Source organism: Syngnathus floridae, chromosome 19, assembly GCF_059516105.1.
Source record: "Syngnathus floridae isolate MCC-2025c chromosome 19, RoL_Sflo_1.0, whole genome shotgun sequence".
In the NCBI taxonomy this organism is placed as follows: Eukaryota; Metazoa; Chordata; class Actinopteri; order Syngnathiformes; family Syngnathidae; genus Syngnathus; species Syngnathus floridae.
In genome coordinates, this window is record NC_142431.1 from 3,259,909 (window position 1) to 3,280,809 (window position 20,901).

The window sequence follows — 20,901 nt, forward strand, 5'->3', positions numbered from 1 at the left end:
GCTTTATCCTACTTCTCAAAACACATTGTGAAATCGCAATTAATTGCAAACGTTTTAAAATATTGTGCCGTTTTTATTTTTTGTGTAAAAATCACACAGCTGCTAGTCGACTCTGCAGAGATACAGTACATCCATGCAGTTTAAACATCTAGGATCCCACAGCCAAAGAGAGAAGAAATTAAATACAATATTATTTCGCTGTTAGTCAGCAATTAATTCAAATGTACACAAGTCCAAAAAGGGGTGTGTCATATACAATGTCCAACACTGGAAACAAATAGCATTCAAAATCCCACCAAAGGTTTTGTTTCGTTTTTCAACAGATTGCTTCTGCCTGGATTGCCGGCAAGCGCTAATCCATTCCACAATGGTTTTCAAACAGGGTTTTAAATGGTATTAGCTCCAGGCGTAGCAACACACACTCACACACATACACTCACACAAACCATGAAAAAAATAGACACCAAAAAAGGCAAACCTTGTTGCAACAAGGTGGTCAGTCAGTCACCATGGAAACCTAAACTCCAGGCAGGGGGGAGTTAAGAGTAAGGCCTAAGACACAGCAATAATAAAAATTATAAATCAAACAGGCTATTTTTGGGATGGCACGAACCTTACTTTTTCCAGGTGACAACTTGAGTGGTTTGGGTGATGATCGTCTTTTTTTTTTTGTTTTTTTTTCCTTCTAATACTTCTGACAGACTAGCAGTTTAAAAGAAAGACAAAAAGGAAGCCATAAAAGCCATACAGAGGGTTTTTACGTTCAAAGTGCAGTTGGATCATTCAGGTTGTGCTACCTGATCACTACTCGTTAATATTTTTTTCTAATACGGATTTAGGCTGAAAGTGCGAAACACTGATTTGGGAATCATTTCCCTCTTGGAACATTTACAGTAGATTGTGTCCTGGAAGATCCGTGATACAAAGACACAGTTGCTACTATTTCTAAGATCTAACAGCTGTGGAGATGTATCGCCCTCAAACTTGCATAGTGCCGACGTCATCCGGCAAATGATTGAAAATATCAACTCTGGACCTTTGTCGAAAAGGGAAATGACAGGGAAGCTTCTCATTCCGAGTTCCTTCATAAACGTAGCTGGAATTGACTTAAACACTCCTTTTACATAAAAGGAGACTGGAACATAAAGCTGCGATGAAAATGGGCTTTAAAAAAAAAATGGTGATCCCGATATGATGGAAACAAATATGAAAAAGAAACCAAACAGAGGCGAGACAGCAGTGATAGTTCAGTCATTTGGCATAAATCAGAACCCTTTCAAACAAACCGAGGCTCCTTTCCCAGAGACCGTGCCAAACAAGTCACAAAATTTGAGATTTGAAAATGGCTCTTCAGTGGTAAACACGTGTAACATTTGTCATTTTGAACTGATTGTGATCATAGTTTGACAATATTGAAGAACTGTATTCAATATTAGTTATTTACAGGAGTTCAGTGTGAAACTCCCTTTAAAAAAAATTGGCTAAAGAACTCTTGAAACTGTAGATTGGTGTGTTGACAACACTGGTACTTCAGTCCAGACATTTAACAGATGTCCCTTTCACACACACACACACACACACACACATTCGTTCACCAGCAGTTATCTCTTCGGACAGAACTCGTAGCTGCAGCCAAATGTCCAACACTGCTTCCCTACTAAGCTGTCGGCCATGGATTCATCTCTCTGGAGAGAAAATTGAAAAGTGCCACATTGAAGAATAACTCACGTCTTCTCTTCTCGTGCTCTCACGGCCCACACTGTGCTCCCCGGCTCGCTAAGCTGTACACCTGATAAGCAAGTGCGGGGCTTAAACAAGGTGCACGCTGCGGATGGGAAGGGAGAGGAAAGTAAGGGGGATGGAGGGTGGGGGGTGGCATCCCCACCAAGGGTGCAGCTTTGCTTTGGAGAAACTACAACCACCTTATTGGTGTTGGTTAAAGATGGGAGAAAGGTCTGAGCTGCTCCAGCTGCACTTCCAAAGATATTCTTTCTTCAAGCAGGTCCTGGAAAAAAAATGTCAACCTTGAGTTTAAAAAAGGAAAAATTCAAATCACTCCAAGAAACAAAGTGAAGTGCTAACAGGTAGCTTGAAGCCATTCCCTCAGTCATATGTTCTTTATCCTTTGGTTACGAGTCTTGCTTGCTGAGTCGGTGTTTCTAAAACTTTTTGTTTCTGCATTACTGTATTATACTGAATGAATGAAGATGTGTGTGAAGTACCTTCAGCTGTTGTTGCAGTTCACTATTTAGTCTTGCCAACACCGTGTTTGTTTCTTTGTTTCTTCTGATTGATGCTTGTATTGCCTTTTTGTCCTTACCTACCGACCTGTCAACATAATACACACACACGCAAATATACACTCTGGTGACCAAGTTGCATCTCATCACTAACATATATTAGGAAATTTTTGCCAACCTGGGGATTGAGGGCTGAGCAGCCAGGGCAGCTGCTATGATGTTGGGCTTCTGCGGCACGTGCTGCTCATCCTCCGGCCGCAATTCATCTTCAGACTTCAACCTGCGACGAATAGGCTTGGGAGGAGGAGCTAAAGGGCCAGATGAACCCTTAGTCTAGAAGGACAAAAAAAAAAAAACATTAGGTTTTGTAGGAAAATTGGAGGGGGGGGGGGAATTAAAAGAAAGCAGTTCATTACAGAGTTAACAGTGGTGGTAGTTCTTTCATCGGCCTGGCCGTCACTTTTGACTGTTCGTAGGGGGCCGGCTCCTTCTGATGACTTGTCCCCCTGCAATAACCCACAAACAAATATGTGTTTTGAACAAGATGACGATTTTATTATTTTATTTTTGCAGATTGCTACTTCCCTCAACAAAGATTGGGAAACACTGATATTACTTTATTTGTCCCACAGGGTGAAATTCCTGATTACATTGCAAGAATAACTGTTTTAAATTGTGACAAAATGTAACTCTTATGCTTAAAATCAGTTCAAGCTTGGACCACAGCTGATACGCACCTGTCCAGGATCGCTGTGCTTGTCGACCTCCGGTAAGCTCGAAGGTTGCTCAGATGCGGCGAAGGCCTGAAAATGACTGAAGTCTGCAAAATTGGGTTGCTGTGGGATCTGCTGGGGGGACGTGGTGGTGAGCGCAGCCCCCGCTCCCGTTGCTCCCTCAGCCTCGGCGCGTTGTCCAGTGTGCGGTGCTGATGACTGAAGAGGAGATAAGCAAAGGGTAAGTCTGGATTTCTAGATGAATAAATGAAGTGCCTCACCTGTGTAGGAAGCGGTCGAGGAGGCACTGCGGGTGGGAAAGCTATGGCGGCGGGCTGCGGCTGTCCTGCAGCTGAGGCCGCAGCGAAGTTGCGGTTCATGTCCAACGATGAGGAGCGGGAGTGCGACGGGTGAGGCCGGGGGGGAGGGGGAGGCGGCGCTACCACTTTTAGAGCTTCCGGAGAAGCACCCGACTGAGACCTGGGCACAGAAACAAGACCACTCAGATCACAAAAACATCAACTCCTAAATCAAGAAGTGATTCCACTGATTTTTACTCAACAACTAATACTGTATTCATACAAATACTTACTTTAGTGCCTTTGGACCCCCAAGTAAAAAAAGTTAAGGTTTAAAATTGACGTGTCTGTCACCTTGTTACATAATAAATTACCTTTGTCTTGCAACTGGTTCCTGGTCGGAGGTGAAGGAGTCAGAACTGCTATAACCATCACCTATATGGAGACAAAACAAAACCATGGTCAGTGATATTGACATAAATATGACTTTCCAAGATGCACAAGTTGCCTCTTTTTATTTGCTGGTTTTTTTTTCTAATTTGGAGAAAATCCCAATTGCCTCTTTTTATTTGCTGTTTTTTTCTAGTTAGGAGAAAATCCCAATCTCCCAACCCTAGAACCAAACATAAGTGAGGAATTCTGCAGTGTCGAAACATATCTGATTTTGACTTGACCAATGATAAGCCTATCCTAAAATGTCAAACTAACCCACCAGCTACACACTGACCTGCAGCATTTGCTGGTACAAACTTCATCGTGGCAGGTACCGATAGCTTGACTTCTTCAGACACTTCTGGTTTGGCCAGGATCGGACTGGTCGGATGGTTGTGATCTAAAAAATGTGGAAAATAAAAGGATGCAAACAAATCCAGGAGACACTGTTTTTATTCAAAGAAATATCTTTTGAGGTTATTCATTACACACTTCGAAAGTATTTTCAATGCATACAAGTTCTACAGATCCGCTGTGCCTGTCTGCATTGACTCAATATCAAGACAATATCGCGTCAACAACCGATAGAAAATCTTATACAAATGAAAAGAAGCAGGCACTAGCGACTTTATTTCATTTGAGATGCATTACGAGATGATTTGGCTGAGAAGCTCTCACCACTGCCAGTCCTCTTTAGCTCCATCTCCTGCATGTGGATCTTACTGGGGGTCATCCGGATGGGAACAGGATGGACGATGGCTGTGTCCTTTAGGGAACACGGAAAAAAAATCATTATGGTGTACCCAGTCTTAAAAAAAAAGGTCTGTGCTCACTTTGTCAATTCTCTTACCTATGTATATCAAAGTTAACGGAAACAAGATTAATTCTAATATCCAAATATCAATGTGGATGTCACAGTACCAAAGGAAGGCACACACATTTGAAAGAACCTCATGCCCAAACACGGTAAAGTAGCCAGAGAGTGAGAAAGATACAAGAAGACAATTCAGATATTCTCATGATGGGTTAATATCTGTCCATTAATGGTGAAAGCATGCATGCTAAGTGATTGACTTACAGGGTCAGCTGGTGCAATGTTAGAGTCAAATTGGGTCAGAGTTTGTGAGCTGGAGGAGCGCTCGCTAAACGTCTCCCATTGCTGCAAGGAGAAAGACGGACAGTGAGACGGGGAGGGGGGAAAAAAAAAGGTCAGCAAGACGGCCAGTGCAGTGACATCACACATTCATAACATCAGCACTGGTGTGTCATCATCGTCAGTCATTTAGAGATGAAGTGAGATCACCAGCAGGCATTGGAAATCATCTTGTGACACCACTAAGTTGTCTCGCCACAGCCCGAGAACCAAACGAGGATGTGCTTCATAGTCAGAGATCATATTCGCCAACAATTCAGTGCCAATTATGACGTTTATAAACGACCCTTGTCAACCTAGATATAATTAGACGATATAATGTGATTGTTGTGTGAGTAGAATATAACCTCATTGCTCTGGTTCATCTCTGGCCAAGCTTGGGTGAGCGAGGGCATGGAGGGAGACTTGTTAGGCGTCACCTCGGCAGGGGACGCCGAAAACCCGACATCGGGTGTTGACTCGGGGACTTCTGCGTATCAAACGTTAAAATGAACACTGGAGCACGAAAGGACATTTGACGCAGAGCACAAAGGAAACATTTCCGGTTTAGTGTGGTCGACAAAATGAAATCGGGGGAACAAAGGAAAGGTGTGAAGCTGCCAACCTGCTGAGTCATCTAGGTCAATCAGCTTTGGCATTAAGCTCTCGGGCAGCTTCTCGGGGAGGTCGTAACCGTTCTTCCTGGCGACTACCAAGTGAAATGCAGCGCAGAATTCATCCAGCGTTAGTGCGCCATCTTTGTCAAAGTCCGAAAGCTCCCTGAAGACACACACAGTGTTTTATTCTCGTTATTCTCGTGTCTGAACTGTGGACAAAAAATGCAAGAGAACCAGAGAAAATGCGCCGACTCACCAAATATGTGACAACTCTAAAATGGGCAATTTGGACTTGGTGAAAAACTCTTTTGCTGCTGAACCTGTGACACACACACACACACACAGACAAATGACTCAAGTAAGCACATTCTGAAAGTGTTGTGTGTTCTCTGCTTTGATACCTGGTATGAAACCAGTTAGGTCCGGCTGAATGGTTTTGAACTGGTTGATATAATACTGTCTCTGTTCGTCCGTGATCTTCCAGGGATCGTCATAGCCACTGGACTGTCGCTGGATCTCGTTGGTAGCTGCTGTTGCTGCTGGGGCCATTGGTGTTCGTATCGTTGTGCTTTCCTACGGAAGGGATCATGTGACAGATTATATACTCGGAGCTTGTCAAGGGATTAATGAGGATTAAAACATTTATGATTTAATATAGGCAATACGGTAATGATTTGCTTCATGTGATGTAACAAGTTGAGTTAATGCAATCCCATCAAGTGTTCCAACCTGTACGGACGAGGGATGTGCTCCGGGGACTGTGCTTGATGGCGGCGTGTCAGCTGTGAAACTGACCCAACTTTCCTGACCCGGAAGAGGGGGCGATTGTGACGCCCACAACCCATCACCCGCCACGGGAGCTGAAACGGACAAAAAGGAATCATCCAAATTATTCTGTGTAATTTCTTTTTAAATACAAGTGTATGGAGCACAATATTTATCATTTATTTACAAATATCTTTCTCGGAAACTGAATTACCAGTTTGTTTCTCTCGGAACTGGGTCCACACGACTCCGGCCGGGGCCACTACTGGTTGCCTGTCTGCGTTTCCACCACTGTGCTGCCGTTTGTGTTTTCTCCAGGAAGGTGGGGAGGTGGGTGGGGACTGATGAGGAGAGACCACAGGGGATGTTGGCTCTGCCTGCTAAAAGATAGGAACCGTTCAAAATCACACACATTCCAATAGATGGCCTCGATGTAGTCAAGATCTTGCTATAATTTTAAAAAATGTATTTTTAGGGCAATACAAGACACTTGGCTAACCTGTGTTTCTATGCTAGGTGCTGTCGGCTGAACTGCCTCGTGGACGGGATGGGCACTAGCGGAGGTGGGGACTTTTTTGTTTTGGTGACCCCTGCCCGGTGGCCTTGGTATTAACGCAGCGGCAGAAGCCGGGTACAACCCCTGACTGTCCGGGTCCTGGTAAAGCGCAACGTGTCTCGTCTCAGCTTCGTTCTTGCCCACCACGAACCTTGGCAGTGGCAGGTCCTTGACTGCAAACAGAGCAATTCTTTTTGAAGAGCATCCAACATCCATCACAGTGGAGCGTTACGATTGTTTTGCCATGGGGAAGTGGCGTCTAGGCTTTACATTGAGAAATCATTCCAGGATGTTCAAGTTGCAACATTGTCAACCAAGTGCTTCCTTAAATTTTCCATCCAGCTTTTTACATCAGACAAAGACTGGTCATTTAGGGTTCAACATAATGGTCTCTTCAAGCTGTTCATTGTAATTTCCAAAAGGTGAATTTGCTTTATTGAAAATTGAATTAATTGTTCCGAAGCGGTTTCAAATCAAACTTAATATCCGTAAGGACTCACCAGAGTTGAGGCTTTCCACTCTGAGCGGCAGGCCCGACTGGGCGATGGCAATGAGCTTTAGGGCGATGTAGAACTGGCTCCGTCCAAAGTGACCCAGCCGAGTGGCTCCACACAGTTCTGTGATCTGAACACACACACAAGAACAGCACCGAGCATTACTGATGTGATGTCATATGTTAGCAATCAGACCAGTTGCAAAAGATGTTCTGTCCCATTCCCGACTGTACTAAAAGTAGACAATGGAAACGCTAAGCATACAAGATCTCTCACTGGCCGAACAGAATATTAATTTTATACAGGTCTTAATGAGTTGAATTAGATTGAGAAAGTGTACCTAATAAAGAGCCCACTGAGTCCAAACTAAAAGAATCAGGGCAAGAAACAGACACTCATTAATAAGACTCCTCAAGTGTTCAGCCTTCCACAGTTGACTGATGCCTTTTTTTTTTTAGCCGACAAAAGTTTTTTGTGTGCAAACAGTACGTGACTTTTAACAAAGTCTATGCAAACACTACTTGCACTGTCTCTCGCAGGCCAGCCGGATTCAGTGTACATTTTAAAGAGACAAGACTACAATACAGCTTCATTTTTTCATGACACACATCTCGCCCTTTTGACCTTGGAAAAGCTGCTGAGTCACCAAAGTACAAACAGTGCCACCGCTGGCAGCCCAATAGGCACAAGAGTTTTAACTTCATTTAATATTTAAATTCTCTTCAGCATGATTAAATATTCTTACAAGATAGACATGTTTAAATGACAAAAATAAATATTAAATATGTAAATGATAACTCGGTTGAATGATTCCACGTTGCCTGTTTTTTTTCTGCAAGAATTGGTTACTTGTTGCTTGTTTTCTTGACCCTGTTTGCAGCCATGTTGTTAGTGCAAGCAGTTGAACTAAAACCTAAGGCAGGAAGTTAAAAAAAAAAAAAAAGTTGTGGCAGAAGTGGCTGCAAAAACGATAAGTTTTCAGGAAACCTAAAAACGGGCTTCCGGCTTCTGTGCTCAACTGATGTGCTGTTTGTTGACCCTGTCTGATGGAAAGAGTTGGAGCGTATTTAGAAAATGATGGTATTGCTTTGTTTTTGCCCCCAAAAATTCACAATATGATATTGGTGCCAGTACACTAGGTGAGTCATCAACACTGCACCATCAAAGTGAGTCAGAATTTCTCAACATTTAATATTATTTTCTTTAAAATACACAGCCAAGGGGAAACTAATGGGACTGTTTTGTGGGGAAGGGGGACGAACTAAATGCTAAGTTGGAAGCAAATGCCCAAGTCTTAATAAAATTAGATAAGAAAAAGTGAAGCGTTGTTATGAGTCCGTTTGGATGCATTTGTGCAAGTCCATCACAATCTGAAAGGTATCAATGTGCATGTTTGGAGCTCGGCTAAGCAGAGAAGCTAACATTAGCCAGAAGAAGGTGTGTCTCGTACTGCGCAGCGCTGCTAACTATGAAGGCTAACCTTAGCTTTTGCTGACAGCTCAGCTCAAGTTTATTAAACATCCAAAATATCGCTTTGCGGGTGGGTTTACTGGTAGACCCAAAAAAGCCTAAATCTGAGGACTTTACCACCGTTAGCTTACCTGTATGACAACTTCGCTAGGTAGCTGGGCCGCCCGGAAAAGGTCAAGAACTCTTCCATAAGAAGCCACTTTTTTGGTGTTGTCCGTGTCGCAGTAAACGAACAAATCCGAGTAGTATTTCTGCTCGACATCACTCAACGTTAGACTTTCCATCTTACTACAGATACCTCTTTCAAGGCAGACTAACGGGGCTGTCGATTAGCCCCCGAGCCAGTAGCTGGGGCAGGATCCGAAAATGGGCGATACTTCAGGATCACAACTTAGCTAGCTGTGAAGCTAGCGTTAAGATTAGCACTAATTATGTTCTCAAGTGGCAATGACAAACTGGTACCCCGCGACGCCCCTCTTCCTCTCCCTCTCTGCTGTCGCCAAATAGTCGCTGTTGCTAGAGATAGACGATCACCATTTAACTTTGAATGGCGATTGCTTTAATACAGTTAGTCACTTGGTTAACTTGTTGGGCCAGCCATGCAAGGGATCCAACAGCTGGCTAGCGGCTACCTTGGATCTAACTCGGCGGCAATTGTAACGGCGAAGCTAAGCATGCGATTCGACCCAAAGTATCGCACGTCAAAAGACAACGTGTTTCATCCGCAAGAAGAAAAAGGGGGTTCGTGCGTTTCGTCAGAGTTCAACTCCTCAGCGGGCCCGTTCGAAGTAAAGTTTCGGGCTCTTTGGGCTCCTTCCTCTAGTGACCCTGGCCGCCATTCCTAATAGCGCTGTCATTCCACTTTGTTAAAGCAACACTTCCGGGGGATCCTTCAAAATAAAACAATCGGATGTTCACTTTTTGTGTTTGAGCTGAACGTAGTTCCGTGCAGATCAGGTAAAGTTTTACAGAATTAATTATATGTAAGTGATATTTTGCATTCTAGAAATGATGTCGATTGGTGCGGTTTGGTGACCTCAGTATTGCGATTCTGCCTTTTGGAGATAATAATGTTCTGTTGGCTTCTCCAAGTCAGGACCTTCAACTATTAATGAGATACACAAATTTAAAAATAAGCGGGAAATGTTAAATTAATACAACAAATACACTGCAGGGTGCACATTTTTGTTGGAAAAAGTCCGACACCAGAGTGTTTAGGAATGCATCACGATTAGTTTGAAGACTTTGGGAAATTTGGCAATCTATGTCAGATTCGAGGCTCTTTACAAAAAAAAAACTATTTTTGAACATTTCAGAGATTTTTTTTTTTAATTTTCAAAAGTACAAATTTTGCAGCCGATTGTATTTTAGTGTACAATTTAAATCAACCCGTTTTTACTGCTAGTCACAGTCATAAGAATTTACGACGACCTCAAACACAGCGCACACAATACCAGGCAGCCGCATCGTGGAGAGGTAACTGTCACCAAATCACGGGTAAGAAAATTTGAAGTTCTTCTTAAAAGATCACATGCTTGCATAGTATATATTCGTCGACTTGTTTAAAATATTTCCGGGCACTGCATTTCACATTGCATTCATTATCAGTCAGGACTCCACCCTGAGCATAAGCAGTCACCGGTTACAGTATTGCCAAGCATTCCGCAATGTAACGCAGTTGATTGTCATTTTAAAATCGATTACGTATGGATCATCAACGTTTACATTGTAACGAGAACGCGTTGACGTTTATGGCAAAATTGAACAAGAATCTTTGTTCATGGCGAGCCGGTGTTGCGCCGATTATCCACTTCCGCATAGACAGTGAAACGCCCTACTCGTGTTGTAGCTTGCAGACATGCAGTCATTGCACTACTTCTTTTTTTCCTGACTGCATTTGAATGCATCGTAAGCGAATTAAATGACCATTGTTATGATTTTAAATCATCACTTGAATTCAACAAACTTGCAGCACAGCATGGAAAATGTGCAAATTGCGGTCTAGTAAATATTGTGAATTAAATCTGTTTTGTGTTTGCACCAAAATTCATCACACACTGAAGAATACCATTAACATGTTAATATCTCTTGTTTCAATTCTCTTTCCATAGCAACAATGAATGTCTCTCATGAAGTAAACTTACTGGTGGGGGAGATTGAACGACTTGGCAGCAAAAGTGAGTCCAGGCTCTTATTGTGCATTGTAGCATTATGAGATTCAGTCTTTTGTCTAGCCAGTCTGTTAGTAAGCCAGTTAATTCCATAAATCTACTCCAAGCAGAAACCATGCAATCATGTGATTTTTAAGGCTGACTACTCTAACTGCTGGAAACATGGAGGAACAAGTAGAAAAAAATCAATTTTGTAAATTTATCACAGATGCCGAGGGTCAAACAAGCGTAAAGTTTGGAGTGCTGTTCAGTGACGACCGCTGTGCCAACATCTTCGAGGCTTTAGTAGGCACCCTGAGGGCCGCCAAGAAGAAGAAAATTGTCACCTTCGAAGGCGAGTTGCTTCTGCAGGGCGTCCACGATAATGTTGACATCATCCTGCTCCAAAATTAAGGTCTCGCCGTAACGCAGGGCAAAGTATTTTGGTGTCTTTTCCGAATATCATGCTTCTGCTGTATTAGTGATCATTTTTTTTCCTGCATGTCCAAAGCCATTCTTATTCATTCTAATTTAGTTTCATTTCAGTTTGCCAAACAGAGCCAAAATCAGTGTTTGGGAACAATTTTGTTTCAAGGGCTATTTAACAGCCACGAATGACAACATTTTTAACGACCTAATGTTCCTTAAACAAAGCACATGACTTGATAGAAAGTTTTAGATCATAGTGTGACGTGTAATCAGTTATATGTGGATATTTGGAAAGTTTTGCCTATATTGTAATGATAAAGTAACATCGTCGTGTTAGATTTAAAAATATGGAATAGAACAGTACAATTATGTCTGTTCTTGGTGTTCTGTTTACTAACACATTTGGTTAACTGTCATCAAGACTGCTTACTTTTTTCCATAGATTTTTTTTTTTTAAATAAAATGCTCAGGGTGAATTCCATCAATATCCAGTAGTGGGAAAAAGGGGTTTAAAGAGCTACTGTGACTTTTTGAAAACAAGTCACCAAGCCTCTGGTTTGACTTTTTCTGTAAAATCCTGTATTTCATGCTGTGAGCAGACTGTCACTTAACATGCATTTCATTTCGCAACTTTTATTGCATGTCGTGCAAATTTCAGTAATTACAGCAAACTGTTCCCATCAAATCGTTAGTGAACTTTAAAAGGTTAGATTCAGCACAACGTGCATATCAACAATGAACTATCTGGATTAATCACACAAAATAGAGCTATTATATACAATAATCCCTCGTTTATTGGGGATAATTGGTTCCATAAACCACCGGCGCTAAGTGAAATCCGCGAAGTACGGTCACGAAAACGGACTTCTAAAGGAATGTAAACGAACATTTGGAGCAATACTACATTATCGTAAAGGTTAGACACGTTTCCTCAATTTAGAAGTTTTATTTGGACTTCTAAATGTTTTTTTAATTTGGAAAAAAAAAATCCACGATGTAGTGAAGCCGCGATAAACGAAACGTGAAGTAGCGAGGGATCACTGTATTGGTTAATTATGGTTCCATACATTACACGAGTCCATTCTGCTACCTCTCAACTTTTGTATAACACACGATAAAATTAGTAACCAGAAATTTCTGTACACAAGTGCATTTTTAAAACACATTTTTGTTATTCTTTGTTATAAGGATTGCATCGCATCTTTTGTAGAAAATATTTTTTTTCTCCCAAGAACCCCCCCCAAAAATATCAGTCTATGTCATGGACAAAGTGTTTACATTGGACACGTGTTTGTTGTGCAATTTTTTTTAGAGCATACAATTACTAAAGGGTGCCAACAAAAATCAGTTTGTACTTTTTCCTCAGGACCAAATCAACTCAACCAAATATGCTTGATAAATGAACCAGTACAGTAGTTTTTGTCTATTTACCACTGTTTATTTCGTACTGTAAGGCCAATGACATTTGCAGATCGGGCCTATTTGTGGTGTAAAACGATCTTCTGCATAGTTTTAAGCATGCCGACTGTTAAATCGCATCATGTGTGCATTTGTAACAATTACGGGAGATGCCTGGTCTGCAAGTTCAATGTGTCCCATTCTAAAATGTAAATGAGGTGAACATATCGTAAAGCAAGAAGAGAGAGGCCTCGCCAGAACAGCATCAATACCTCTATGATCAATGTCTGTGAATGAATATATAATTCCTGGATAGTGTGTTAGAATTACTGTCTTTTGTAGTGGCAATAACCCATGTCTACATTCCAATAAATGAAATCTTTTAACTTCACACTGCTTTGTCATATTTTCTTTCATGAGAGCAAAAGATCAATGTTCACGACCATGTCAAAAGCCCTCATGTAAAAAAAGAAAAATGGCAAATATGATAAGAAATTCAACCTCATTACATACTCATTTCCTGGCCTCCTTAGTGCAGTGAGTGGTGGAAAACCCCACCGTTGAACGAATGAATGAAGTGTCTAAAAAGCAAGTAATACTCGGGATTCCCAGGGTCCTTGAACGCAAACGTCACCGTCGGCCAATGCCGGGGGTCCAGTGACGTCACGCGGTGGAAGAAGAAGAGAGCAGGAATGAAAACAAGAGAAGGGGCACGCCTTCTCTCCAAAAGGTTATAGCAGCTTAATAAGTGTTGCTGTCAGAGCTGCACGGAAAGACTAAATAACACCTACAACGACAACAACACGTCTGTGATTTCACTAAAAAACGAGAGTACCCCTGCAGAAATGGAGTCCACAGAAATGACAGACTACGTTCATACTAGTCGTTGATAAAAAGAGATTGACTCACAAATCGTGTGGGGAAAAAATGCCCAACCAGAAGAATAACAAGGGGAAGAAGAGCAAACGAACTAACAGTAGCGGAGATGAGCAGGAAAATGGAGCCTGTGCGGCCGCAACAGGAGGCGCGGCCGCGGTTGCTGCTGCTGCTGCGGCTGCTGCTGCACCCGGGACCGAGCGTTCGAGTGGTAAGCACAGACGTAAATAAACAAGTTTGGTGATGCTATGTGACATATTTCAGCTTGCTTCTGTGACATGCCTGCACAGCGACGATGCAAACGGTTGTGTTCGTGCAGAGGTTCTGCTTGCAAAACACAGCCGTGCAAAACTAGCGTGCTAAATGATGGTATTTTCATGCTTTGCACGCAGATCGTCAGCAAATGGTTGCCTAGTGGGTGTTTTTTTTTTTTTTTTTTTTTTTTTTAAATACTGTTCGTATTGATCAAACTAAGAAAGTCTGCTCATTTGCAAACGATTTGTTTTATTCTACATATTGCGGCGGGTAAGGAGCATTTCTTCAAGCAGATATTGCCGATTAGCCGAAAAGGAAGTCTGTTGTCTCTTCTTCCCACCCCCATGATAATGACTATATATGTCTTTTAAAATGACAGTTGATACTATATTGGTTTGAAAACTACAGTTATTAGGCAGTAGAACTGTGTGAAAAAAATTAAATTGAAGGCCCACTGAAATTTATTCCATAAAATGGTAACACTATTGTATTAATAAGCTGTTATATTGTCCTGAGTCTGAAACATCTTTAAGGAGTTAGCATTACTCTCCACGTTTTCAAAACATACATTATTGAAGATTCTAAAAATTCATCTGATTGTGGTCAGGGTTGAACACAGAATAAATTTAACGGCATATATGACACACTATTAATCTTTGATCCCCCTCTCGTCTTGAATTATTCAGAGGCCCAGTGCGCGACCCCTTTGGGCTGCAGTTTGGGTCGGCCCATTGACCTGGAGAAGGATGACTACCAGAGGATCCAGTGCAACAACGAGCTCTGCCCCTACGGAAACTGGATGCATCTGCAGTGCTTCTACGAGTGGGAGAGCTCCATTTTGGTACAGTTCAACTGCATCGGTCGTGCACGCTCGTGGAATGAGAAGCAGTGTCGGCAGAACATGTGGACCAAGAAAGGATATGACCTGGCTTTTCGGTTCTGCTCCTGCCGCTGCGGCCAGGGCCATTTGAAAAAAGACACTGACTGGTATCAGGTCAAGCGCATGCAGGACGAGCGAAAGAAGAAACCATCTGAGAGGAGCGCTGGGAGGGTGGGGTCGTCTGGAGGGGCTTCTGGGTCTGGGGACAGTGTGTTTGAGGACCCCAGGAAAAGCAAGCTAGCAGGAGGAGTAGGTAAAACTGCTCACAGGGCATCGAGTCAAGAGCTACTGCAAAGACAATCAGTGGACCGCCAGAACTCAGTCGAGAGAGGAGCAGCAGGAGGTCTCTTTCCTTTGGGGCCACCTTTGAAGTCTCCATGTGGCTCCCCAGGACAGTCCCCTCCAACTGGTTTCTCCTTTTCCCCAACATCCGTTCTCGGGCCTGGCGGAGTTGGTTCAGGTTTTCGGGGTCCCCGTCAATTAGGTGAATTTCTCAAATCAGCAGTGCACATGGATGCACAGCGGAAGCATCTACTGGTAGGGGGACCCCTCAGCCGAGCACCGGGTTGCGTTCCTCACCTGGACCCCGCAACTGTTCTACCCCTGCCGGTGGCCTTCACCCTCCCGCTTCATCACAGACTTGCCTCGGGCGGCTTAGGTGACGGCACGCTTCCTCAACCTGTGCAGTTTCTGAGGAGGATGGATCTCACAGAGCTTCTCACTCATATCCCTCGCCATAAACTCAACACCTACCATGTTCGAATGGAGGACGATGCCCAGGCGGGCCAGGGAGAAGAACTGCGCAGGTAAGAAGACACCTGCTCCCATCATTCTCTTTAAATTAGATCGTCAGGATCGATAGATTCTTTTGACGACAACTGAGCTTATTTCGAGTAACCGCAAAGAAGAAAATCACATGGAAGTTTCGAATCTTTGTGACATTTACTCACTATGTTCTTTTAGGTTCATCCTGTCCACACTCAGTGCAAGCCAGAGAAATATGGTCAACTGTGCACTATGCCATCGGGCGTTGCCAGTCTTTGAACAGTTTCCGCTGGTGGACGGCACGATGTTCCTTAGCCCATCACGCCACGATGAGATTGAGTACGATGTTCCTTGCCACCTGCAAGGTAAAAATGCAAATTTGCATCATTTTTTGGTATTACGAGGTCTTTAAATAAGTAGCACAGCGTCAGTTGTTTATGTAATTTTGTAACACTTTCTAAAAGTTCTATGGTTAATTAAAATGTGCATAGCAAAGGGTGTCAGTCTATTTGTAGTGTGTAGCTTTAATGCTAATTAGCACTATGCTTGCGCAAGATTGTTTGATGTACTGTCCTGGCTCACAAGCTTGAATATGGATGGCGTCTAATATGCATAACTACGAAAGGATAATTGATTCAGCTTTGCATACTTTATGTCAAATGATTTAATTTGGTCCCGCTGTTAAGTGGAGATTGATTCAAATTTGATATGACACCATGGCTGTTATTTCCAGAAGGGTGTTGCACTAAAACCCAAGTGACACTTTCAAGGGATTTTCCCTTTATTTGGCAACTAATCATTTTTCTTCCTTTCTAACAGGCAGGTTAATGCACCTCTATGCCATATGTGTGGATTGTCTAGAAGGTGTCCACAAGATCGTATGTATCAAGTGCAAGTCTCGATGGGATGGGAGCTGGCACCAATTAGGCACCATGTATACCTACGACATCTTGGCTGCTTCACCTTGTTGTCAGGTAGAATGCAGATATAACAGTATACAAAATGAGAGAAAAATGGCTTTTATATTTTTTGTCCCTTTGCCGTCCACCAGGCTCGTCTCAACTGTAAACATTGCGGGAAGCCAGTGGTGGACGTTCGCGTCGGTATGCAGTATTTCTCCGAGTACAGCAACGTGCAGCAGTGCCCTCACTGCGGCAACCTGGACTATCATTTCGTCAAACCCTTCTCCTCCTACAAAGTACTCGAGGCTTATTGACAAATGTTGTTTATGCATGTTAGTTAATGCTGCTTTTATTTTATTTTTTAGTAAAGTTTATATTTTCAAAGTGAGTGGAGGGGCTCAAGATTAGTTGGATGTCATAGATTTCCACTTGTACTGTTTTTAACTTTTTTAAGATGTACACACGGATTCTTGTGGAAGTTCCGGGGATGTGTCTAATGCTGAAAGCTCAAGAAAGGTGTTGGATTAAGTGTGAAACACATCTATTTGTGACAAGTGAATGTATCTGTAAGCCAAATTAGAGTTTTATTTTTATCATAAAATGATATCATTCTTGAATAAAGGTTAAGATACGAAGTGCTGTGGATGTTATCATGAGTTTGGTTCACCACAGTTGTTTTTTTAGCTGCAGTTGGTTTGATTTAAAGGTGCAGAAATGTTGGATTTTTCATTATACAAAAAAAACCCCGCACATTTCTCACATAATTGTATATTACATGGGTTGCGTCTCACCTTACAGGAGGATTTAAAGAGATTGAACGACCAATTATAGTTTATTTCTCGTTGATCATTGTTGAAGCGTGTTCTTGTGTGTCCAAGGGTGATGTTTCATCCTGGGCAGCCTGTGCGTTGGCAGTCTGCGCCGATGAAGTTTGTACTTTTTCTCTTTTGGAAAGTTCCTTAGCTGAAGGTGGCCGAAGTATGCACATGGCCGCTTGACCCTCACGTATGACTTTTGGCTTGGCGACAAATCCCACCATCACATCTATTTGTTGCACAATCTGCTCTAAGTTTTGATCCTGTGTGGAAAAAAAATTATTTGTGAGACATGAAGACGCAATACAATGTGGGAGCTGTGGTAAACTGGGCGTGGGTCTTCCTCACCAGATTGCTGGAAGACTCTCTGCGTGGCGAGCGCAATGTAATCCTAACGTGGTGCTTTTTCTCCAACCAGCTTTCTACCTGCTTCAATTTGACGGCCAGGTCGTGAGGCGCGATGCCAGATGAAAAGGTAAGCTCTTTGACCTGCACGGGAGCTAAACGGAATATATCAACCAAATTCATTTAAAATGGCATTTCATCTGCTTGTGACATGTATTAGCATCTTTTTGCAGCTCATTGTAATTTTATGATTTGCGAATGTCAAAAGAAAATGTAGTTTATTTTAGCTCCACATACCTGTTTTTGCTTTCTGTTTCTCCCACATTTTCATTTGTTCTTCATGGATTTGTTTCCCACTCATCAGGCGATAAACTGGGGGCTCCTGTCGTTCACTGAGCAGCACCAGTTTGAGACCCTTCTCATCCATGATTCTGAGCACATCCGCACGGTGGAGGACACCCAAGTTGTCTCCGGTCTCACTAATTACTTGGATTTGTCGTTCTGAGATTTTTCGGCCTACGCTGGTGATCGTTGTACGAGCATGAGGATCCTTTTTTTTCTTTACTGCGGGAGTTGGGTTCAAGTTATCCACCTCTGTGCAGAAGGGTGACCATCTCCAGTGGTTAGCAAAGATGCTGCTCTTTTTGCTCCTCCCAAGAGCCCTTAATGCTGGCGTCCAGGAGCTTGGACTGCCCCCATTCACCATTTGGACTGCATAAAGTACTTTCCTCACACAGCCTGCTGCCATAATCTGAAGAGAAGTGAGCAAGACATACAAAATGATAAAAAGTCACAAACATTAGCAGTAAATCTTTGTTCCAAGTTAAGACAGATCATGACTTATTGAGTGCATGACTTAGTAGTTGTGCTATGTAGTTTGAGCACACACCCCTAAAAAATAAATCAAATAAAGCCCATCTTGCTACCAAGATTCTCCAATTTAACAACATTGCATAGTTATTACAATTCTCAACGAAAATAGAGGTGGCACCTTTTAAAGCCGAAATAATTATTGAGCACAAACAAACTAAGTTTTACGTCCTTTGTTCTTTACGACATATAAATACATGATTAATTATTTTTTCATTTTATGACTTGCCCACAACACAGTAGAGTGCTGCGAGTCGCTGAAAAAACAGCAGAATTCAACAGCCTTTTAATTGCGTTTAGACTTTCGTTAAACAGATAAAAAATAATGTTTTTTGCCGAATTTGACCAATACCGTTCAATGTCGCGCGTTCATATTTACAGAAGCTGAAGGGTGACTGCTACCGGTTTCTTCCGTAATGCTCTTCTTCATTTATTTACTCTGGGATAACACATTTAGTAAGTGTACACTACTGCCCCCTACAGAACACAATATAGTACTACCTCATACCTACACAATCTCAGCCATTATGTATTTTCCTGGACTGTTAATGTTTTGAAATACGACATTGACAATAATGAGAACTGTACACATCTGCAGAACATTATTTTGAAGACGAAATAAGAACATTTATTAGGTATCAAGACTGAAAATAACAATGGCATTTAAAGGCATATAATGGACCCAAACATAGACTGTACATGAACAACAAAACATTTGAATCTATATTAACTCACATGCAAATAAATTTAACAAAAGGCCATTGAATATATTTACAATAAGAGAGCTTCTGCCTCCGTGAGTGCTTTTTTCAAATCGGCAACTTCCAGAGCAAAGGCCTGTCTCTCTTGCATCATTTGTTCTCGTGCTTCAGTCAGGTCTAACATCGTTTTCTGGAGTTCCTAAAAATGGATGTCAACACAATCAAATATTTGAAACCATTTATGGTGACATATCAAAGTTACAAACTGATCATTCATAATATGATAATAATAATATCACCTGCAGTTGAGAACGCTGCTGAGTTGCAATATCACCAAAATCTTTTAATTCTTTCAGCAGGTCTGTGGAGACACTCTGGAATCGGACAAAAGTGTTGTCTTTGACTTAAAATCTTGTACATGTATATTAATACTATTCTCTTTCACTTTATAGAAAATGACATCAATTTGAAATACATGTGCGTACCATGACTTCTTTTCTTTGTTCTTCATTCTGACGTGCAGTTTCACCAATTACTTCTCCTGAAACTAAGTAGCAATAAAAAATGAATTTCCATAATGTTCTAAACAATAATTAACTACAAACTGTGAAGCATACTTACTTGGGTCTATTTTGGCAGCCACTAGGATTGTCTGGCAGTCCTTGAGGTTTTTCTGTATCTTAGAGTTCTCGTTTTCAAGTTCGCTGTACTGCTGCTCAAGATGGTTGACCCTTTGCTGTGTTTTAAAAATTTGGGTAAAAAACACTCAAATCAATCAGAGTTGTTTATTTTCTATACCTGTGTTTCCGTCAGGTTTTTCTGCAGTTCCTCTTTGGCAGCCACCAATCGTTGATTTTGCTCCTTTAGTTCTGCCTGCAGTTCATATCTCGAGGAAATCCTAAGACAAAAAGTATATGTTTATATGAATAAGGTTAAATCCCCACTTTGCTTGCAAAGAAAAAAATATTTTATGGACTTACGCTTTGTAGACTTTTGGCGCAACATTTTCTCTGGAGGACAAAAGTGGGATGGGGGGGCAATTAAATGTAGCAGATAAATGTTTATCCATTTTCAGGGACGTTATTAATGATTTCTCACCGTGATATGTGTTCTTTTTGTCTGAGGACGCCATCTTTTTGGTGGGACTTAGCTGAAGTTGCTGTTTCATTTTTATGGGCTGATTTCTTTGGCTCCATATGGAGCTGTCCTGTGGAAAAGATGCCGATTTCGATATAGATTTTTAAAAATCAATTAAATAAAAATCAACAAGAAGAAAACTGACCTTTGGGTATTTTTGACATTGTCCTCTTCAAGATGTCAGCTAGTTATTGGTTTAGCTGTTCGACTGAATAGAGGTTATTCTGTTGAAAAATAAATATACACAAGAAAGTATCTTTCTAATTAACATTGAATTTTGTCTTTTTTTTTCAGGGAAATGTACAGTACAGCGATTTCGAAGTGGAATCGACAAATACAAGTAGTTCGGGTTTTCAAACGCAAAAGCAACATAATAGTGCGAGCGTGCGAAACAACATTACTGGTAAAGTATCAGGAACAACTTTAAATTATGGCATTGGCATCACACACAATAATTTTTAAAAAAATACACCCTACCGTGCTAGTATAACTAGTATAGACAAGTATGTTGCTTGAGACGTGTAGTCAAACTACTACGAACCAACCGCACTAATTTTAAAAAATAGGAAGTTGAATATTGTATTTCCGCTGTGGGCGTCATTACCGCCGGTATTCAATTCCCAGAGTCCAAAAATTAAATTTTCCCAGTATTTTACAGTT

At 41.7% G+C, this 20,901-nt stretch overlaps 5 protein-coding genes across 12 annotated transcripts; 2 read left to right on the top strand and 3 right to left on the bottom strand.

Annotated features, from left to right (window-relative positions):
- Nucleotides 1-52: 52 nt before the first annotated feature.
- Nucleotides 53-9,592, bottom strand: reps1 (RALBP1 associated Eps domain containing 1). 6 transcript variants are annotated; one of them, XM_088362467.1, is made up of 20 exons: nt 8,850-9,592; nt 7,255-7,378; nt 6,698-6,927; nt 6,413-6,578; nt 6,163-6,293; nt 5,835-6,006; nt 5,690-5,753; nt 5,442-5,596; nt 5,185-5,306; nt 4,763-4,843; nt 4,363-4,450; nt 3,980-4,084; nt 3,627-3,687; nt 3,235-3,433; nt 2,978-3,172; nt 2,657-2,746; nt 2,419-2,573; nt 2,223-2,328; nt 1,923-2,005; nt 53-1,685 (listed from the first exon to the last, which is right to left on the bottom strand). In XM_088362467.1, exons 1-19 carry the CDS (start codon nt 9,000-9,002, stop codon nt 1,937-1,939), a joined length of 2,466 nt encoding a protein of 821 aa, XP_088218593.1. In that variant the 5' UTR covers nt 9,003-9,592; the 3' UTR covers nt 53-1,685; nt 1,923-1,936. The 6 variants fall into 6 exon arrangements, with proteins under 6 accessions (XP_088218593.1, XP_088218591.1, XP_088218594.1 ...); XM_088362465.1 differs by having other exon boundaries at nt 53-1,825; XM_088362468.1 differs by having other exon boundaries at nt 1,920-2,005.
- Nucleotides 9,486-13,086, top strand: abracl (ABRA C-terminal like). 3 transcript variants are annotated; one of them, XM_088362482.1, is made up of 3 exons: nt 9,486-9,620; nt 10,828-10,895; nt 11,098-13,086. In XM_088362482.1, exons 2-3 carry the CDS (start codon nt 10,835-10,837, stop codon nt 11,280-11,282), a joined length of 246 nt encoding a protein of 81 aa, XP_088218608.1. In that variant the 5' UTR covers nt 9,486-9,620; nt 10,828-10,834; the 3' UTR covers nt 11,283-13,086. The 3 variants fall into 3 exon arrangements, with proteins under 3 accessions (XP_088218608.1, XP_088218607.1, XP_088218610.1); XM_088362481.1 differs by lacking the exon at nt 9,486-9,620 and adding an exon at nt 10,122-10,215 and having other exon boundaries at nt 10,830-10,895; XM_088362484.1 differs by lacking the exon at nt 9,486-9,620 and adding an exon at nt 10,145-10,215 and having other exon boundaries at nt 10,816-10,895.
- A 268-nt stretch (nt 13,087-13,354) lies between these two features.
- On the top strand, nt 13,355-17,008 carry heca (HECA ribonucleoprotein granule regulator). The gene is made up of 5 exons (XM_088362476.1): nt 13,355-13,782; nt 14,513-15,512; nt 15,670-15,836; nt 16,291-16,445; nt 16,523-17,008. Exons 1-5 carry the CDS (start codon nt 13,623-13,625, stop codon nt 16,685-16,687), a joined length of 1,647 nt encoding a protein of 548 aa, XP_088218602.1. The 5' UTR covers nt 13,355-13,622; the 3' UTR covers nt 16,688-17,008.
- On the bottom strand, nt 15,630-18,885 carry mtif3 (mitochondrial translational initiation factor 3). The gene is made up of 5 exons (XM_088362479.1): nt 18,756-18,885; nt 17,831-18,284; nt 17,537-17,688; nt 17,165-17,451; nt 15,630-15,829 (listed from the first exon to the last, which is right to left on the bottom strand). Exons 2-4 carry the CDS (start codon nt 18,279-18,281, stop codon nt 17,206-17,208), a joined length of 849 nt encoding a protein of 282 aa, XP_088218605.1. The 5' UTR covers nt 18,282-18,284; nt 18,756-18,885; the 3' UTR covers nt 15,630-15,829; nt 17,165-17,205.
- Nucleotides 18,886-19,005: 120 nt separating this feature from the next.
- knstrn (kinetochore localized astrin (SPAG5) binding protein) lies at nt 19,006-20,878 on the bottom strand. The gene is made up of 9 exons (XM_088362480.1): nt 20,719-20,878; nt 20,387-20,465; nt 20,203-20,311; nt 20,085-20,114; nt 19,903-20,002; nt 19,726-19,840; nt 19,590-19,651; nt 19,404-19,478; nt 19,006-19,303 (listed from the first exon to the last, which is right to left on the bottom strand). Exons 2-9 carry the CDS (start codon nt 20,403-20,405, stop codon nt 19,175-19,177), a joined length of 639 nt encoding a protein of 212 aa, XP_088218606.1. The 5' UTR covers nt 20,406-20,465; nt 20,719-20,878; the 3' UTR covers nt 19,006-19,174.
- Between the last annotated feature and the right edge of the window lie 23 nt (nt 20,879-20,901).

What these genes read in the sequence shown, in the direction of transcription:
- knstrn (XM_088362480.1), bottom strand. An exon ending in AAAACCTGACGGAAACACAG is followed by an intron (nt 19,841 to 19,902) that starts GTATAGAAAATA and finishes TTTAAAACACAG; the next exon opens with CAAAGGGTCAACCATCTTGA. An exon ending in GGCTGCCAAAATAGACCCAA is followed by an intron (nt 19,652 to 19,725) that starts GTAAGTATGCTT and finishes ATTGCTACTTAG; the next exon opens with TTTCAGGAGAAGTAATTGGT.
- abracl (XM_088362482.1), top strand. Translation starts at nt 10,835, where the DNA reads ATGAATGTCTCTCATGAAGTAAACTTACTGGTGGGGGAGATTGAACGA. An exon ending in TGAACGACTTGGCAGCAAAA is followed by an intron (nt 10,896 to 11,097) that starts GTGAGTCCAGGC and finishes AATTTATCACAG; the next exon opens with ATGCCGAGGGTCAAACAAGC.
- reps1 (XM_088362467.1), bottom strand. Translation starts at nt 9,002, where the DNA reads ATGGAAAGTCTAACGTTGAGTGATGTCGAGCAGAAATACTACTCGGAT. An exon ending in TTAGAGTTGTCACATATTTG is followed by an intron (nt 5,597 to 5,689) that starts GTGAGTCGGCGC and finishes GTGTGTCTTCAG; the next exon opens with GGAGCTTTCGGACTTTGACA. An exon ending in CTCGACCGCTTCCTACACAG is followed by an intron (nt 3,173 to 3,234) that starts GTGAGGCACTTC and finishes TCTCCTCTTCAG; the next exon opens with TCATCAGCACCGCACACTGG.
- heca (XM_088362476.1), top strand. Translation starts at nt 13,623, where the DNA reads ATGCCCAACCAGAAGAATAACAAGGGGAAGAAGAGCAAACGAACTAAC. An exon ending in TGTTCCTTGCCACCTGCAAG is followed by an intron (nt 15,837 to 16,290) that starts GTAAAAATGCAA and finishes CCTTTCTAACAG; the next exon opens with GCAGGTTAATGCACCTCTAT. An exon ending in CTGCTTCACCTTGTTGTCAG is followed by an intron (nt 16,446 to 16,522) that starts GTAGAATGCAGA and finishes GCCGTCCACCAG; the next exon opens with GCTCGTCTCAACTGTAAACA.
- mtif3 (XM_088362479.1), bottom strand. Translation starts at nt 18,281, where the DNA reads ATGGCAGCAGGCTGTGTGAGGAAAGTACTTTATGCAGTCCAAATGGTG. An exon ending in GAAACAGAAAGCAAAAACAG is followed by an intron (nt 17,689 to 17,830) that starts GTATGTGGAGCT and finishes TATTCCGTTTAG; the next exon opens with CTCCCGTGCAGGTCAAAGAG. An exon ending in GAGAGTCTTCCAGCAATCTG is followed by an intron (nt 17,452 to 17,536) that starts GTGAGGAAGACC and finishes TTTTCCACACAG; the next exon opens with GATCAAAACTTAGAGCAGAT.